The 18325-nt window shown below is 44.5% G+C and overlaps 1 protein-coding gene across 2 annotated transcripts; it reads right to left on the bottom strand.

Moving 5' to 3' along the window:
• Positions 1-2883: 2883 nt before the first annotated feature.
• Positions 2884-16326, bottom strand: LOC101100156 (interferon-induced protein with tetratricopeptide repeats 5). 2 transcript variants are annotated; one of them, XM_003993890.6, is made up of 2 exons: positions 15070-16326; positions 2884-5865 (listed from the first exon to the last, which is right to left on the bottom strand). In XM_003993890.6, exons 1-2 carry the CDS (start codon positions 15162-15164, stop codon positions 4425-4427), a joined length of 1536 nt encoding a protein of 511 aa, XP_003993939.4. In that variant the 5' UTR covers positions 15165-16326; the 3' UTR covers positions 2884-4424. The 2 variants fall into 2 exon arrangements, with proteins under 2 accessions (XP_003993939.4, XP_023096125.2); XM_023240357.2 differs by lacking the exon at positions 15070-16326 and adding an exon at positions 10071-10132.
• Between the last annotated feature and the right edge of the window lie 1999 nt (positions 16327-18325).

The raw sequence follows: 18325 nt of genomic DNA, 5'->3' as shown, positions 1-18325 counted from the left end.
GGTTTTGATGATCATGGATATGACATTTTTAAATTGTTGGCCTCTGTTTTTAGTTTTTCTTAAATATTTTATGATCATAAATGATATGGATATATTTGTGATATACATTTATTTGTGGTAGTTTTATGTCAGTATAGACACAGGCTGTGATTAAAGCCCACTTCTAAACCCTCTCCTTAGAGATTGTAGAAACAGCACCTCCTGGGAGAAGAGATTGTTCGGGGCAGCTCTAAAGGAAGGGCCATAGAGGCTAATGGGCACCGAGTCCAGAACTGTAAATAATGATGTCTGATGACCCAGGGAAGGGAAGGCATAGCTCGTGGCTCTGTGCATGTGCACTTCCGTGTTGTCTCCAGACTCCAGAGGGGGCTGAGGCGTAAGGCTCCAGCTCTTCTCCTTGGGAGACCTGGTTCTAGACAGAGAACTGGAAAGGAGGTTTGTGCCCTTTGGGTTCTGTAGAATTTGGTAGTCAGAGGGACAAAGAATTGTAATTGGATTGCAGTGGGTAGGGTTCAAGATGTCTCCAAATGCTTCTCAAGTGGGTGTATTAATGTGTGTAGTTTTGAGCCTGCTGGGGACTTGCCTTCAAAGAAAGGCCCTTGAGGATAGGCTGTGCCAGATGTCCATGGTTTTCAAGGTGGAAGGAAGGGTGTGGGGAGAGGAGGAGGAATGGCATGGTGCAGAGGATGAGCTGGGATCGCCTTTGTTACTTTCTGTGAGGAAAGCTCCCTATATGCAGTACACTCTATGGGCCTTGGTTCCAGAAGGTCTCTTCCTCAGCTGCATATGCCAGGATACGAGGCCCATGAATGTGACTGAGGAGGATTGTTAAAGGCTGTCCGATAGGAGCAGTGTAGTGAAACACTGTTGAAGAGCATGGACTTTGGAGTCAGTCTGGTCTGCATACACGGCCAGTCTCTACCGCTCAACACATTTGTGAGTCTAGACAGGTGACTTGACCACTGAAATCCTTGGTTTCTCCCTCACTAAAAAGTGAATGACAGCCGTAACTAGTTTACGGGGTTGTTGTAAGATGGGAAAAAAAATAAGCAAGTTCTAAATATATTTATCAATCAGTTATGAGTCAGACAGTCTTATAGCTGATTAGGAGTTATTTGAAAATGAAACACAAAACTCTGTTGGAGAGTGATGTCACCAAGATGGTGAGGTAGGAGATGCCGCCTCCCCCATTTAAGTTTAACATCAAGACACCTATCCATGAACAAAACAGCTCCGGGAGAGCTCAGGAGTCCACTTAACAAACTTTAGCAACAGTGGAACAAAAACCCTGGGAGTAACTTCAAAAACAGGAGGACAGCTTCCTTCTGCCCCTGATCCTGCCCACGCCAGCTGGCGCTGCCCAGTGCCAAGAGGCAACTTCCAGCCACAAAGAGTTCTAGCTGGGAAAGGAAGAGCCAAGTGAACACTGGGTTTCTGAGTTCTTTTGTGGCACCGGGCAAAGGGCCTGCTTTGGTTCTGCCCCACCCAGAGCCTGGGAAGCTGGGACCTACGCAGATGGCTACGAACAAGGACGAGCGGGAGTCACCAGTGTCAACACACTGGGGTGGCATCCGCAGTTCCCAGTGACCTGCTCTGCAGAGGACCCTGGCAGCTTTGGTCACTGAAGAACCCAGCGGCCACTCAGTACTGTACTGATTTGGAAGCTTCCCGCATACTTGTTTCACCTTGTCCACATAGATCTGAGCATCTGCGAGTCTGCCCAGGTGATAGTAGACCCGGGCATAGTTTCCCCAGGTGACCAGCCTTCTGATTTCTGCTTGATCAGAGTGTTCTCGCTGGACCAGCTCCTCAGCTTGCTGTAGGCACTCCAGGGCGGCCTCGTTGTGACCATTTAAGTGTTTTATGTAGGCCAAAAAGTTGTACATTGTAGCTTTGAACTCAGCGTTTACGAATTCAATCTGGTCACACACTCTGTCTTCTGGATCACGCGAGATACCATCTTTTTCAAGTAAGTTCCATGTGAAATGGCATTTCAGCTGTGGGAGGATTTTTTCCAGAGAATTCTTGTTGACCTCACTGTGGAGAAAATAGACACGGTCACTGTGATGTGCACCTGCCAGGCACCGCGCCCTGGGATGCAGTTACAGGTTAAGTTTGTGTGTCAATCTGCCCGGGCTGTGGGAGGCCCAGACTTCGAGTCTAACATCAGTTCTGGGTGTGTCTGTGACCAGCATCTGACTCAGGAGGCAGGGGTAAAGCAGACTGTCTTCCCCAGTGTTGGCTGGGCACCACCCGGTCTGGTGAGGGTCTGAGTACAACAAGAAGGCAGAGGGAGTGTGAATTCTGTCTGCCTGGCTGTGTGAGCTGGACATGTGTCTTCTCCTCCCCTTAGACTGGAGCCTGTACATCGGCCTTCCTGGTTCTCGGGCCCTCACACTTGGACCTCAGCCTATGGCATTGTCCCTCCAGCTCTCAGGCCTTTGGCCCAGACTGGAATTATAGCATTGGCTCTCCTGGGTCTGCAGCTTGTGGACAGTGACCCGTGATTCTGGTCCTCGGCCTCCGTAATCACGTGAGCCAATTCTTCAAGATTCTAATATCTAGTAAATTTTAAAGTCATTTAATAGACTTTAAAATCTAATATTTAAATGCAGATACTTTTATTTTGATATCATAATTGTATTTAATTGCATGTGGAGTCCCTACTTGGGAACATAAGCTTGATTACAACATTATTCCCAGTGAGAGAAAATGACTTGCTGCAAAATATTTGATGCAAAGTGTGACAAATGCTTCTTCTGACAGGTTAGGACTTCAGTCCTGAATTTCTGAAATACCTGAGTAAAGATCCTTCCCTTCCCTGTTCTTCCTTCCTGAATAAACATATGAAATGGAGCAAAATAAACACAGCAGAGACTTAAGTAAAACAAACATTTAAAAAAATTTAATTCGCGAAATACACTGCAGTATGGATGTGTGTCTGAATATGCATAGAAAAATATCTGGAAGGATACATATTAAATTGTTAACAGGTTACCATGGGGGTGTGGAACTGGGTTAGAGTGAGGGAAGTGCTCTTACTTGTAAATTCATATGCTTCTGTTTATTTGAAATTTTACAGTGAGAATTCACCACTTTTATAATAATCAAACCCATCAAAACCATAACAGAAAATTTAATTAAAAAAATAAAAATAGTAACAAGTAGAAATAACACACAAATTCATGGCAGTCTTAAGGCAGTGGCAGTATGGAGAATCAAATCGCACGGCACGCCTTTCCACTAACACTGGTGGTAGATACAATTGTGTATGATACTCAAAGAAACAACATAAAAGAAGCCACTTTCAGTAGCATCCCATTGTAAAAAGCATCCCTGGGGTCAGAGTCCTTGAGTAGTAGACCCTTCGAGGTGGATATTCAAACGGAAAGCAGGGCTTAACTACTGCACGATCTACAGGAAAACATGTCAATCTGAAAACTTCAGGCAAAAGAAAGAGCCACACAGAAGTAACTTTGGAATGCTTGAACAGTTAACCACAGGCTGGAAACTGGGGGAACAAGAACCACCCAGCCCGGACCCAAAACTTAATCACCAAAACTTGGCAATCTATGGATGTAGAATGGGGATATCTAGTGCATCCATTTAATTATCATTTCTCCCACAATTCCTCAATCTGCGCAATGATTTTAACCTAAAACTTCTGCAGTTTTAGTTGGAATGAAGTTAATTCCATTTAGATAAGGTTTACTTTCCAGTTGAAAGACGGGAGAAACTCGAGACTAAGGGTTTTCCATTGTTCACTTTTTTCCTCACAACTATTTCTAATTGTGTAATGAACATTTTGGAATTCTGTATTTAAAGAAATCTTTTTTCCCCTGTTCTAGTTTTTTTCTCCTTTCATTGAGGTCATCACAGACAGCAGACTTTTTACTGTTAAGAACTCTTTCTTTCAACAAAAAGGATTCTTTAAGTGACTAGCGGGCTCATGGTTCAATACCTTCCTCAGAGTCAGAACTGGATAGGATCCATCTTTGGCAAGCTACACAGTTAAGAGCTTAACTAATAGAATTTTCCATTTTGCCGAAAGTCCGTTCTTGACCTAGGGGTCAAAGGCTTACGGCAAGATTATGCTTGTTGCATAAGTGAGCAATATGTGAAATTTGACAAAAAATTTATCAGAAAATTATTATAAATAGCAGAGATCGAGGTGTAAAGTCATAATAGCCCTCCCATTTTTGAAAGGTAACAACATCTGGAATGTTTTTGTTGCCAAATGGATTACACTATTTTCATTAGAAAAAAAAAACAGTGAAAGATTCATATTTAGCATGATGCCTGCTACACAGTAAACATTCAATAAAAATCGGCTCTACAATTAACAATAGATTAAAACAATGAACAAGAATACTTGAACCCACAATGAGGAGAAAATCTTCAAAGTAATTTCCTAGAGTGTGTATTTAAATACAAAGTCTGAGCTCACAGAGAGCAGCAAGGGACTCTGCATTTTCTGGGTCTATCCCCTGGGCCCGAGCATAGAACTCAGCAGCTTGCCTCTTTTCTCCCTCCAGCTTGTAAACAAACCCCAGGGCACATAAACTCTGCACATCTGAAGCCTCGTGACTAAGTCTCTTGAGAGCCAATTTCTTCAGAGCACTTGTTAGTTTGGTCCGGAGGAGTGACCGGTCTCTAAGCTTCAAGGCCTCTACATAATGGTGGATGGCAGTACTTTCTGATTTACAGTGAAATTCCTGAAAGCGGCCATAGTAATAGTGGATCTGATGTCTGTGATCATCAGTTATGTTCTCCAGGTGAAGGGCTTTCTGGAAAACGTCTTCAGCCTTGGTATACTGGCCTCCCTCAGCGTACATGTTGGCCAGGTCCGTGTAGGCAAATGCAAACGTGGAGTCTCGTTCCACAGCTGCTTTGAAATGAGAGAGAGCCATCGCAATAAGCCTGTCGACTCTCAGTTTATCCTCCCCTTTAGGCCTGTTGCACGTGTCCTTCTTGATCTGGATCATTTGTGCCCTATAGCAGAGTCCCATCTGGTGATGCAGGAACGAGGACGTGGGCGTCGCCTTCAAGCCCTTTTTCAAAAGTCCAAGAGCTTCGTCCCAGGATTTTTTTCTCCTGTAGAATTTGGCTGCATAACGAAGGACGTAAGGTTGGGAAGCTATCTGGTCCAGGATTTCTTCAATGTGCCTTTCCCCTTCAGCTTCTGCATGTACATCTTGAAGCTTCAGCGCCAGTAAAACCTTCACGTAGGCGTTATCTGGGTTCAGGGTGACAGCCTTCCTCAGCGGGCCCAGAGACAAGCTCCTTGCAGGCCCTCCTCTGTTACCGTCATCCAGCCGATACACCGTGATGGCGTAGCCAATGCTGAATTCTGGATTGTCAGGTTCCGCTTCCAGAGCCTTCTCAAAAGCCGCTTTAGCCTTCTGGTAATACTTTCCTCCAAATTTCAAGAATGCCCACCCTTTTTCACATTCAATCTCAGGACTCTCCAACTTGTAGTCAGAAGGACTGGACCGTTTCTTGCAGACGGCCCCTATCTTGTCTAAATGCCTCTGTGCCTCCTTAAGCTGGTCCATGTGATAGTACACCCAGGCATAGTTTCCCCAAGTGACCAGACGCCGTATTTCTTCTTTGTCCGGGTGCTCTCTCCAGGTTATGTCTTCTGCTTGTTCCAAGCACGCCAGGGCATCTTCATTTTGCCCTTTTAGGTGTTTCACATAGGCCAATAGGTTGTAAAGAGTGAGTCTGGATTCTGTGGTGAGAAACTCAAGCTGCTGCCCGATTGTATTTTCCACATCAAACAGAATGTCTTCCTTAAGTAAATTCCATGTAAAGTGACATTCCAACTCTAACAGAATGGTCTTCAGGGGGTCCTTAGGCATTTCACTGTCAAAGATAAAGTCGTTTTTAAATTTTTATGAACTGAATCATTGTTTAAACCTCTAACACTGTTCTCTGCTTAGCAACCAAACCAGTCTTCTACTGGAATTTATAGTTGAAGCACTGGGCCCCTGTAACTTTATATTGGTTTCCTCTGGGTCCAGTTACATTCTAGAAATATTTCATTAAATTCTCATTGCAAAGCCAGTTCTGAAAGACAGCAGGGTTTTCTGCATCACAGGGTATCAATTTCCTTTTGGCAGTCACTAGCCCCCAGGTACCACCTATTTTTTTTTTTTTTAACTTTATTTTTGAGAGAGAGCAAGAGCCAGGGAGGGGCAGAGAGGGGAGAGAGAATCCCTAGCAGGCTCCACACTGTTAGTACAGAGCCCAACGCAGGGCTCAAACTAATGACCTGAGCTGAAATCAAGAGTCGGATGTGTAACCGACTAAGCCACCCACACGTCAGTACTGGGCATATTTTTACAGAGAGGAATTTATGATTATGATTATGATTTTTTAAATGTTTATTTTTGAGAGAGAGAGAGAGAGAGAGAGAGCGCATAAGAGGGGGAGGGACGGAGAGACAGACAGAGACAGAGACAGAAACAGACAGAGGATCTGAAGCAGGCTCTGCCCTGACAGCAGTGAGCCTGACTTGGGGCCCAAACTCACACATCATGAGATCATGACTAAGCTGAAGTTGGACACTCAACCAACTGAGCTACTCAGGCGCCCCTACAGAGACAAATTTAGGGACGCCTGGGTGGCTCGGTCGGTTAAGCATCTGACTTTGGCTCAGGTCATGATCTTGCGGTTCACAAATTTGAGCCCTGTGTTGGGCTCTGTGCTGACAGCCCAGAGCCTGGAGCCTGCTTCAAATTATGTGTCTCCCTCTCTCTCTGCCCCTCCCCTGCTCGTGTTCTGTCTCTGTCTCAAAATCAATCAATCAATCAATCAATCAGAGAGGAATTTAAATGTTTTGTCTAACAGCCTTGAAAATTAAAAATAATCTATAAACAGTAACGAATATAAAAATTCCATTTCTGCATTATGTGTAGGAAGGGAGAGAAGAATATGTGAGAAATAAGAAAAAGAAGTTCACTGGAGGAGACACAGAAGCCATATCAATGTATCATTTTTGAGGAGGAAGGAAGAAATCGAGGGAGAGCGGGTGGGGTGGGGTGGGAAACCCCAGGGAGAGAAAGGCCCAGAAACAGACAGGAACAGGTATACCAAGAGATGAGGAAAGCATGATTTGAGATAGATAAGAAGGAGAGCAGCAGAGAGTTCAAGAAAGATGGGGAGGGGCCCCTGGGTGGCTCAGTCGGTTGAGCCTCCGACTTTGGCTCAGGTCATGATCGCACAGCTTGTGAGTTCAAGCCCAGCGTTGGGCTCTGTGCTGACAGCTTGGAGCCTGGAGCCTGCTTCAGATTCTGTGTCTCCCTCTCTCTTTGCCCCTAACCCACTCACATTCTGTCTCTCTCTCAAAAATAAATAAACATTAAAAAAATTTTTTTTTTAAAAAAGAAAGGTCGAAGGGGCGCCTGGGTGGCGCAGTCGGTTAAGCGTCCGACTTCAGCCAGGTCACGATCTCGCGGTCCGTGAGTTCGAGCCCCGCGTCAGGCTCTGGGCTGACGGCTCAGAGCCTGGAGCCTGTTTCCGATTCTGTGTCTCCCTCTCTCTCTGCCCCTCCCCCGTTCATGCTCTGTCTCTCTCTGTCCCAAAAATAAATAAACGTTGAAAAAAAAAATTAAAAAAAAAAAAAAAAAGAAAGGTCGGGAAAGGACAAAAGGAGGGTGGGTAATGTGTAGGTTTTGCTGTCAAATCCCACAACCTTCTGGCCTCTCGGGTTGTGGGCAACAATAAAGACTAAGACCTATTATTAACTCATCAGCTCCCTCAATATTCACTTCATAAATATTTGCTGAGCTCCCTTCGTACAACGCACAGTGTAACTCTGCAGAGCCCATTGGAAACATGATCTCAGAAACTAGGAAGAGGAAGAGGAAAGGAAGGGCTAGGAAATACTTATTCATTAGGGACAGCCTTCTCTGTGCGAGATCTCATCAATAACCCTGGGGATGTAATCCTGAGCGAGACACAGCTCTGCTCATGGAGAGCTTATGTTATAAGTCACTGGTCAGTTACAGCTTAGCATTCCAACCAAGGTCTGTGAAAGTGACCCAGGAAGTGCACACAGTCCAGTGCTGTGGACATCTGTGGCTCTGGCTTGGTGAGGATCCCTTCTCTTGGTTTTCCTTTCTGGAACATGCTCTCCCTCTACTGTCAGTCCCTGTGATTTGAGATGGGCCATCCACCATTCACTCCAATCTGGGAAGGCACAAGATATTCCAGCCGTTCCCTGGTCCCAGTGATTCACTCAGAGGTAGTCCAATTAAAATATAATTTTGCTGAGGGGCGCCTAGGTAGCTTAGTCTGTTAAACATCTGACTTCAGGTCATGATCTCACAGTTGGTGAGGTCGAGCCCCACGTTGGGCTCTGTGCTGACAGCTCGGAGCCTGGACCCTGCTTCGGATTCTGCATCTCCCTGTCTCTCTGCCCCTCGCCAGCTGGTGTTCGCTTTCTCTCTCAATAATAGATAAATAAACTTAAGTATTTAATATTATATGTAATTAATATTAATACAATGTAATATATAAAATTTGTATTATATATAATTAGTATTAATCAGTATAATTAATATATGCAACATGCAATTATAATTAATTGTAATACTTATATATGATTAATATATAATTTAAATATATATTATATATTAGTTCATATATATTTTTTAATATATATATAATTTTACTGAAACTAGGTCTCTTCCTTCTGAAAAGTGTAAGCTGGTAGAATATAAGCTTGGAGCTGCTAGTGGCCATCCTTCCAGACTTAGGGACAGCCTACCTGAGAAGGGATCTAACACAGCAGAAAGCAGAGCTCAGACAGGAGGAAGGACAGACAGCTTATGCCAGTGACTGAAGAGTCTTGCCTGGATCGCCCTGTCTACCCCTGAACTTCTGTTTGCTTAAAGACATAGCTCTCTCTCCTTTGTTTAAGCTGGTTTGAATTAGGTTTCTACTGTCTGCAACTGATGAAATCCTGAGTAATATTCCTAGTTTTACTTGTTTGTTTTGCTGATGGTGGTGGTGAGACAGTCAAGAAAGACATTCTACATCTACTACTGGCCATAATTAAGAAATTCGCAGAAAAAAAATTCCTTAAATCTTCTCTCAAACAGAGAAGTTCCCTGCTTACATGTGTGTATTTCTGTTTCTGTTGCACACGGGATCCCCACCCTCTTGTATGTAAAATATAAACCTATTTGTGTAAATGTTTATGGGAACTACAGTAATATTTCCATCAAAACATTTGTTGACCACCTAATGTCACACAGGCCAGGCAGTATCCTAGTTGTATCCTAGATATAGTAGTGAGCGAGTAAGTTAGAAAAAGGCCCTTTCCTCATGGCAATTTCATTCTGGAAGAAGAGGGAACAAAAGGAGTTGAAAGAAAAGAAACATGGAAACAAATCAATATGGAAACAAATGGAAAGTATAATTCCAGATAGTGATAAGTGTTAAAAAGAAAAAAATAATCAGAGTAATGGTATTAAGAGGTGGTGGTTGGAGGCGGGGGGAGGTACTTTAGTTATGATTGTGAAGAAATAGCCCTTGTAAAAAGGGGCAATTGAAATAATCAGATCCCAACAGTGGAACAGAGGCAGTCATAGAAGATCTGAGGGCAGAATGGTCTAAGCCACTGCTTCTCTACCAGGGTGCTTTTGCTCCCCGGAGACATTTGGTAATGTCTGGAGACAATCTGGTTGTCACACTGGGTGGGTCAAGACCAGGGATGCTGCTAACTATCCTGCAGTGCACGGGTAGGTCCCAGTCACCATGAATTATCCAGCCCAAAATGTCAATCATGCTGAGGTTGAGAAACCCTGGTTGGGGCTGAGGGACCAGCAAGTGCAAAGGCCCTGATGTGGGAACAGACTTGGAGTGTTCAGGGGACAGAAGGAAGAAGGGTTACGTGGAAGGTGAGGCATGGCAGTAGCAGGAACAGAAGGTGCAGGCTTGCAGTCCATGACAAGGAATATTAATTTTACAATAATTCTAATGGGAAGCCCTTACAGGGAGATTTTTAAGTAGGGAAATGATAATGTTTGATACAGGCCTAAAAGATGTCCCTCTGGGGGCACCTGGTGGCTCAGTCTGTTGAGCGTCCAACTCTTGATCTCAGCTCAGGTCTTGATCTCAGGGTTGTGAGTTCAGGCCCTGTGTTGGGCTGTTGGGCTCTGCACTGGGCATGGAGCCTACTAAAAAACAAGATAAAACAAAAAACAAAACAATAAATTTATATTATATATATTATATATATATAACATGTTATATATACATATATAACATGTATATATATATAACATATATATGTATATACATATATATGTATATACATATATATACATGTATATATACATATGTATATACATATATATGTTATATATATACATGTTATATATATATATGTTATATATATATAACATGTTATATATATATATAAAACATGTGTTATATATATATATATATATATATATATATATATATATATCAGCATCATTTACATTAGCCAAATTATGGAAGCAGCCCAAGTGTCCATTGATATATATACATATATATGTATATACATATATATATGTGTGTATATATATATATATAACATGTTATATATATATGTTATATATATATGTTATATATATATATATGTTATATATATATGTTATATATATATATATAACATGTTTTATATATATATATATATATATATATATCAGCATCATTTACATTAGCCAAATTATGGAAGCAGCCCAAGTGTCCATTGATAGATGAATGGATAAAGAAGATGTGGATACATATACAATGGAATATTACTCATCCATAAAAAAGGGTGCAATCTTGCCATTTGCAACAACATGGGTGGACCTAGAGAGTATAATGCTAAGTAAAATAAGTCAGAGACAGACAAATACCATACGATTTCACTCATATGTGGAATTTAAGAAACAAATGAACAAAAAAAAGACTCTTTTTTAAAATGTTTATTTATTTTGAGAGAGACAGAGAGAGCAACGCATGCACGAGTGGGGGAAGGGGAAAGAGAGAAGGAGACAGAGAATCTCAAGCAGGCTCCCCAGTCAGCATGAAGCCTGATGTGGGCCTCAATCCCATGACCACGAGATCATGATCTAAGGCAATATCAAGCGTTGGACACTCAACTGACTAAGCCACCCAGGTGCCCCCCAAAACCAGACTCTTAAATACAGAGAACAAACTGGTGGTTGCCAGAGGGGAGGTAGGTGAGGGGATGGGTGAAGTAGATTTAAAAAAAGGGAAAAGGAAAAAAGGAAAAAAAAATCCATGATATTATGGAAGCCTAAGGAAGAAATATTTATTTCAGGAAGGAGAGATGGATGTTCGATATGTACAATGACTCTAAGAAGTTGAGTGATTGAGGACAGAGAAGAGATCACTGGGCTGGAGCAAAGCTGTGGGGGACCCTGATGAGCATTTTACTAAAAAGGTAGGGATGAAAACATTACCAGTTGGGCGGGGGGGGGGGGGTGGACAATGGGAGGTGGAATAGTGGATACGGGCAACAGAGGTCACTCCTTTCAAGGAATTTTACTATGAAGGGAATAGACAAATAGAGCTACATCCGGAGGGGGGTTGGCGGAACCGTCAAAAACATTTTTAATCATGAAATTTTTAATGACTTAATGATATGCCCGTGGGGATGATCCAGTATCAAGGGAGAAAATGACGCTTGTAGGAGAGAGGTGGGGATAACTGCGAGAAAGATGGGACGTGAAGCAGAAGTGAAGCTATACAATGTTAATACACCTTTATCTCCAGACTCAGACTCCTAACCGCGGTCGCCATGCCTTTCTTCATCTGTCCTGTGTCTACTTCTATAGCCTCATTTTGTACAATCTCCTCTCCTTCATTGCCCTCCAGTCATACTGGCCTTTAAAAAAGTTTCTTTCCTCTGCCAGGTCTGTATCCTCAGGGCATTTGCACCTGCTTTTTACACCCTCAGTCTCTGAACTCTTCCTAAGAGAGGTCTAGGGATTACTCACTCTCATGATTCTGGTCTTGGCTCAAATGTGAGGTCTTCCAAGAGGGGTATCTCTGACCACTCTGGCTAACACTGCACCCCTGCCTTGCCAGTCACCCTACAGTATAGTATTTTCTCATTTTCCTGTCCTGCATAGCAGGAGAAGAGTGCTTTGAATCAAATAAGAGACTGAGGCTTTACAGTGAATCGACCAAGTCTTTAGGAATTGTGAAGGGGCTGCCTTAATTAGCCAAAAGTGACAGAAGAGTTCGAGAACTGGATTAGTGGCACAACGAGTAGTAGTAATTGGCCAGATAAAACCATTTCATATTTACAACCAAATATACTATTCCGTGAACAGTTTTCCAACTTTTATAGAAACTAAATTTAATCCTTAGTGACTTAATATTATCTTTAGTACACATTTAAGTTAATCTGCAATTAGTTTCAATTTTATATATTTTTTTATGTTTATTCTCACTTTCCGTGTACATACATACACACCAATATACAGGTCCCACACTTTAGTGACTATAGGTTCTAGCCAGAGCTTGCCCACAGAAATTCTTGCCATGATGGAAATGTTCTTATCCATGCTCTGCAATATGATGGACACTAGCCACAAATGACCATGATCACTTGAAATGTGGCTAGGATGCATGAGGAACTGGATTTTAAATTTCGTTTACTTTTAATTAATTTAAATAACTGTACATGACCAGCGGCTCCTGTGTGAGACAGGACACTGGAGACACTGGGCCTGTCGGACTTTAATGGAATAAAAGAGCTCCCACACACCAGGTTAGAGCTCTCCTTTAACTTAAAATTCTCTGCCATTTTATTCAAGGTGAAGAACTAAATTAGATGGCAAATAAAGATGGATTTGAAAAAAACAACCTTATACACACGAGCTGGGCTCACTGCAGATTTGGCTCAATGGTGTAAATGTTACACTATTTATAATAGACTGTCTGAAATCAGAGGAGAACTCCACAAACAAGGAAACCTGAAGTTGCCATGCATCACTAGCTTACTGCACGCCAGGCAGTGCGCCAGGCACTTACAAATTACGTTTAATTTTTATGCCATTTTATTATTTTCACAATTTTGTGGATGAGGAGTAGGGGACAGAGTTTATATTACATGTCCGAGGTTACTCAGCTCTAACGTGGCTGAGCTCAGAATCAAACCTAGCTCTGCCTGACTCAAAGCTCAATACTGTTAAACTACCTCTTTTTACCATAAAAATTGGAGGTGTTTTTTTTTTTTTTTAGAATAGTTTGCTTTATTTTTTATTTATTTAAAAAAAATTTTTTTAACGTTTATTTATTTTTGAGACAGAGAGAGACAGAGCATGAATGGGGGAGGGGCAGAGAGAGGGAGACACAGAATCAGAAACAGGCTCCAGGCTCTGAGCTGTCAGCACAGAGCCTGACGCGGGGCTCAAACTCACAGACTGAGAGATCAAGACCTGAGCCGAAGTCGGACGCTTAACCGACTGAGCCACCCAGGCGCCCCAGAATAGTTTGCTTTAAAATATAGGATACATGCAATGTATTTAAAATTCACCTTGGGGCACCTGGGTGGCTCGGTCAGTTGGGTGGCCGACTTGGGCTCAGGTCATAATCTCGCAGTTGGTGAGTTTGAGCCCGGCGTGGGGCTCTGTGCTGTCAGCTCAGAGCCTGGAGCCTGCTTCGGATTCTGTATCTCCTCTCTCTCTGCCCCTCCCCCACTCATGTTCTGTTTCTCTCTGTCTCTCTCTCTCAAAAAATAAATCAACATAAAAAAAAAGAAGTTCAGTTGGCATCTCAAATACACACATGCAATACAGAAACCTGGGCGCCTTGATCCTGTACGTCCTGTCTTCCCCATCTTGTTTGGCACCTCTTAGTTCCACAGGCCAGATAACCTAGGAGTAATCTTTGATCCCTCTCTTCCTCCTCTCCCAACCCCTCATCCATTCCAGTACGAAGTTCTGTTAATTCTGTCACATCTCAAATCCATCCACTTCTCTCCACTTCCACTGCTGTTTTCCTTCTCTGAACCACAATCACCTTTCCTCTGAGCTGGGGCAAAAATCTGGTCTCCCTGCTTCCTTCTGATCTTGATTCCCCAATACAGCCCTAGTATATTTTTGAAAATGTAAGTCTCCCACTTACAATCTCCCAATGGCTACCCAACACCCTTAGATATTAATCCAGCCCTTGCCAGGTCCTACAAGTCCCTAAAGGACCTGGCCTTGCCTACCCATCCGACCTTTTCCCTCCTACTGTCCTCCACATTCACTGTCATTTTAGACATTTTGACTTTTCTTCCTATCTCAAACACATCAAGTTCAAGGACTTTTATACCTGTTGTTTTTACTCGGGATGCTCTGCTTCTAAATCTTTGCATGCCTAGCTCTTTCCTGTAACTCCGCTCAAATATTCCCTACCCCAGAGGGTGCCTGAGGCAGAACCATCTAAAATAGACCCCTCTGTTCCAGGTCACTCTCTTAGCCCATTACACTTATTTTCCTTACAGCTCTGTTCACTTTCTGAATTATAATATTTACTCATTTATCTATTGTATGTGTATTTCCCCCATTTAAATAAAAGCCCTATGAAAATAGGGACCTTGTTTTGATCTTACTTTTTGCACCTCTGTGTCCCAGCATTTAGTTATTATTCCAGGCAGATAATGGAAGCTCACTAAATATTTGTTGAATGAATGACAGTGTAGTCACATACTAGCAGCTTCTGACGTGTCCAGCCCAGAGGTTGGGCTTAGCATCAAAAGCACCTGGCTACCTGATGAGGAGTTCCTGCTAGTCCCTCCCTCCCTGCTGATGGCTCCAAACTACCTCCCACCCCCCACTTCAATTCTCCCCACCCCACTTGTCTTTGTGTCTTGGCATGCGCTCTGTCTGGCTCTGTGTTTGGATTTTGAATACAGGGTTTGGGCTGTCTTTTACGGTCCTGACTGGGAAACCTGGTATGATCATCCCTCGGTAGTTAGTTGTTCCTTTCTCTGGTGCAACGTCACCAAAATTTTGGGCAAGACCTCCCCTTAACAGCCTGTCCAGACCCATGGCTATCTGGGCTTACCAGGCCCCTGCCCGTGGGCAGAGTGAAATGCACATCCGCTTCTGCTCCAGAGGTTTACACACCGGCCCAGCCCAAGGAGGCTGAGGAGACCGCATCGGCAATACGAATGTGGCCGTGACAGTGACATCTCAAAGGGACGTTCACTCAGCCACTGAAGTGCTTCGCTCAGACTCGGTGGAATTTATACACAACTGGATACCATGATAAGTTTTACTTTTAAACCCAGTCTACTTAACCTTTAAACTTTGTCTCTGGGAAGCTGGCAGAGAGAGGCTCTTGTGTCTGAAGAGGCGACATTTATCTTTAGGCAATTCTGAGTTTTAGCCAGGAAGGAGCAGTCTTTCGTTGTCCCCAGTGGGGTCCGCTCCTGTTCCACATACAGTGCACCCCCTTTTCCTCCTTGTTTCTTCTGGCACACACCCCCCCCCCGAACTCCCTCCCTTCTTAAACTTGTTGGAAGTGGGGCGCTTATTCAATTTCCTCTTCTACTTCACGTAATAGTAATCAACATTCGCAAAACTCTTCATGCTAAGCAATGAATTCTTTCCGCGGTCCTAAGATTGGGTGCCATTAAGTTTTACGAATAAGAAACGGACTCAGAGTTTACAAAATGTTCTGGGCATCCAACGAGGAGGTGTTCAGAGTCACGACTTCGAACAAGGTTTTAGCCTCCCGTCCCTCAACTCATTTAAATGCGGAGGTTCACCGATCGGGCGCAGGGCAGGCTGCGGAAGCCTGGGGATCCAAAGCGGGTGAGAAGCACCCTGCCCCGCGCGTCAGCTGGTAAAGGAGACAGCCTCAGGCATCCGCGCAAAACAGCCGACTGGGCGGACCAGCAGGAGTCGGTGGCTCCCGGGAAGGGAAGAACTCAGACCCCGAGGTCAGAAAGGCACCGGGGCAGAAGCAGCAGACCCGGTGACGAGTCGCGTCTGCCGGCTCCCCTCCCTGTCCCGGGACTGGGGCTGCCCTTCCCTCGGCGGGGACCGGGCTCGGCGGGGGCAACCTAAACCCGACGCCCGTGCGGGGCGCCGGGGGCTCGGCCCCTGGAAGGGCCCCGGCGCTGCGCGGGCCACGGAGTCCAAGGTCTACGCGGAGTTTGGGAGCAGAAGCGGAGAAAAACCCTCACCTCGTGGTGGTTGCGGACCGTCCCGGCAGGCGGCAGTCCTCTCGGGCTTTCTGCTCTAGAAGTGGAGACCCGGCTGCGGAGCGCGCGCTCCAGGGCGCCGGCCTGCGCGGGAGTGCGGGCGGGAGGGCGCAGAGTGCGCGGGGGCGTGTGCGCGTGCAGGCGGGAGGGCGCGGAGTGCGCGCGGACGGGAGCGCGGAAGTGCCGGCGGCGCGGGAGTGCGCTTCCCTCCGGGCGTCAGCTGCGCGCTCTCTGAGGCTACGAGTTGGCTTTTGTAAAGGCGGCGTCCGAACGGGAAATGGAACGTAGATGGTGTCTCAGCTTCCCGACCCGGCGGAGTCCAGCTCCAAGAAACGGAAACTTCTGCAAGAGCTGAGTGGGGCCGGAGAGAGGTTTGCGAGGCTCCGGGCGGTTCGGTGTGGTATTTGCAGCGGGGCCTCTGGCTTTGGTCTGGGCTCTCGCCTGCCTTGCCGAGTCCTCGTGTCCCCCCCCCCCCCCTTTTTAAATAAAGTGACAGGAGATTGCTCCGCGTTATTTCTGTTGCAAGGGTGGCAGCGATGCTCTTTTCGTCTTTCTGCATCCTAAGCGGAAAGAAGTCTCTGCTTCTCGTCTTGATTCAACAAACAACACAGGTGCACTGTAGTGCACTTGTTATTCCCATTGGGTAAAGTTAGAGAAACTTGGGAGCCAAAATGCATACACATTTTAAAATATGATAGCTATTGCTTAATAACTTTGCGGAGAGATTTATACACCCCTCCCTGGAGTTGTAGGACAGTGCTTGCCTTCTGTGCCCTTGCCAACCGTGCTTCGCCTAACAACTTCTAATAAAGATCAGGGTGGTATCGGGAATCTGAGCCGAAAATGCCAAATACCCACACACTAAAATTTTTGTCCCCCTGTGACTTCAGTCATTCTTTCGTGGATTCAGTGAACTGCATTGAACAACTGCTAAGAGGCAGACGTTGTGCAAGACACAGGCAATGCAGCAATGAAAAAAACAGACAAAGGATCTACCTTCGCGTACTTCATTCCTAGTGTGGGAGATAAAGATAATAAAGAACAAATGAAGTATTGTGTGTGAGATGGTGCTATGGAGAAAAAGCATGGAGAGGGTTACAGTGCAGGGCGTTTCACCGTTATAAATATGGTGGGGAAGAAAGATTTCACTGGGTCAGTGACATTTGAGTAAAGATCTGAAGCAGGTGAAGGAGAGAGTGGTTATGGGGCCAGGGAAGAATGGTTCAGGCAGGGGAAGCAGTAGGTACAAACCCCAGGGAGGTGGGAACATATTTGCCATGAATGGATGGTGTGGCTGGAGCAGTAAGGGTAGGGGGGAGGTCTTAAGAAATGAGATCAGAGGAAGAATGGCATGGGCCTGAAGGCTACTGTAATGTTTAACTTAAGCAGGAAGCTGCATTTTATTTTTTAAAATTTTATTTATTATGTATGTATGTGTGTATGTATGTGTGTATGTATTTTTGAGAGAGAGAGTGAGAGCGAGCAGGGGAGGGACAGAGTGAGAAAGAGAATCCCAAGCAGGCTCTGTGCTGTCAACATGGAGAGTGATGTGGAGCAATATCTCACGAACCCTGAGATCATGACCTGAACCGAAATCAAGAGTCTGACACTTAACCAACTGAGCCACCTAGGCATCCTTTATTTTGTTTTTAAAAAATGTTTATTTATTTTGACAGAAAGAGTGAGAGAGGCAGGCAGAGTATCCCAAATGGGGTTCGATCCCACGATCAGTGAGATCATGACCTGAGCCGAGACAGAGTGACAGTCAACTGACTGAGCCACCCAGGTTCCTCAAGGAAGCTGCATTTCAGAAAAGGTATCGAACAGTTTGCTGTGGGTGGAAGAATAAAGCCAGAATACCCTCCTTACCAAGGATGTAGAAAAATTCAATGGCGCTCCAGTGTTTGAAAAAATTTTCAGTGCGTGGATTATGTTTCCTTCCTTGTTCTTGCTTCTCTCCCTTCCTTTCTCTTAACCGTATCCAGGCCAAAAGGTCGTCTTTGCTTATTAAGGTTTAGACCGATAGCAACTAAGCAACCAGAAGTGAACATGAAAGGGAAAGGAAATCCTGCCTATCTACTTATATTGTTTAGGAATTCAAATTCAGAAAGG

The sequence above is a fragment of the Felis catus genome, chromosome D2 (genome assembly GCF_018350175.1).
Source record: "Felis catus isolate Fca126 chromosome D2, F.catus_Fca126_mat1.0, whole genome shotgun sequence".
Taxonomy (NCBI): Eukaryota; Metazoa; Chordata; class Mammalia; order Carnivora; family Felidae; genus Felis; species Felis catus.
Note: the sequence above shows the minus strand (reverse complement) of the source record. Positions and strands in the feature narration are given on the sequence as shown.

Coding starts and splice junctions, on each gene's coding strand:
- LOC101100156 (XM_003993890.6), bottom strand. CDS start 15,164: ATGCGGTCTCCTCAGCCTCCTTGGGCTGGGCCGGTGTGTAAACCTCTG. Junction 5,866..15,069: donor TGCCCACGGGCAGGGGCCTG/GTAAGCCCAGAT, acceptor TATCTTTGACAG/TGAAATGCCTAAGGACCCCC.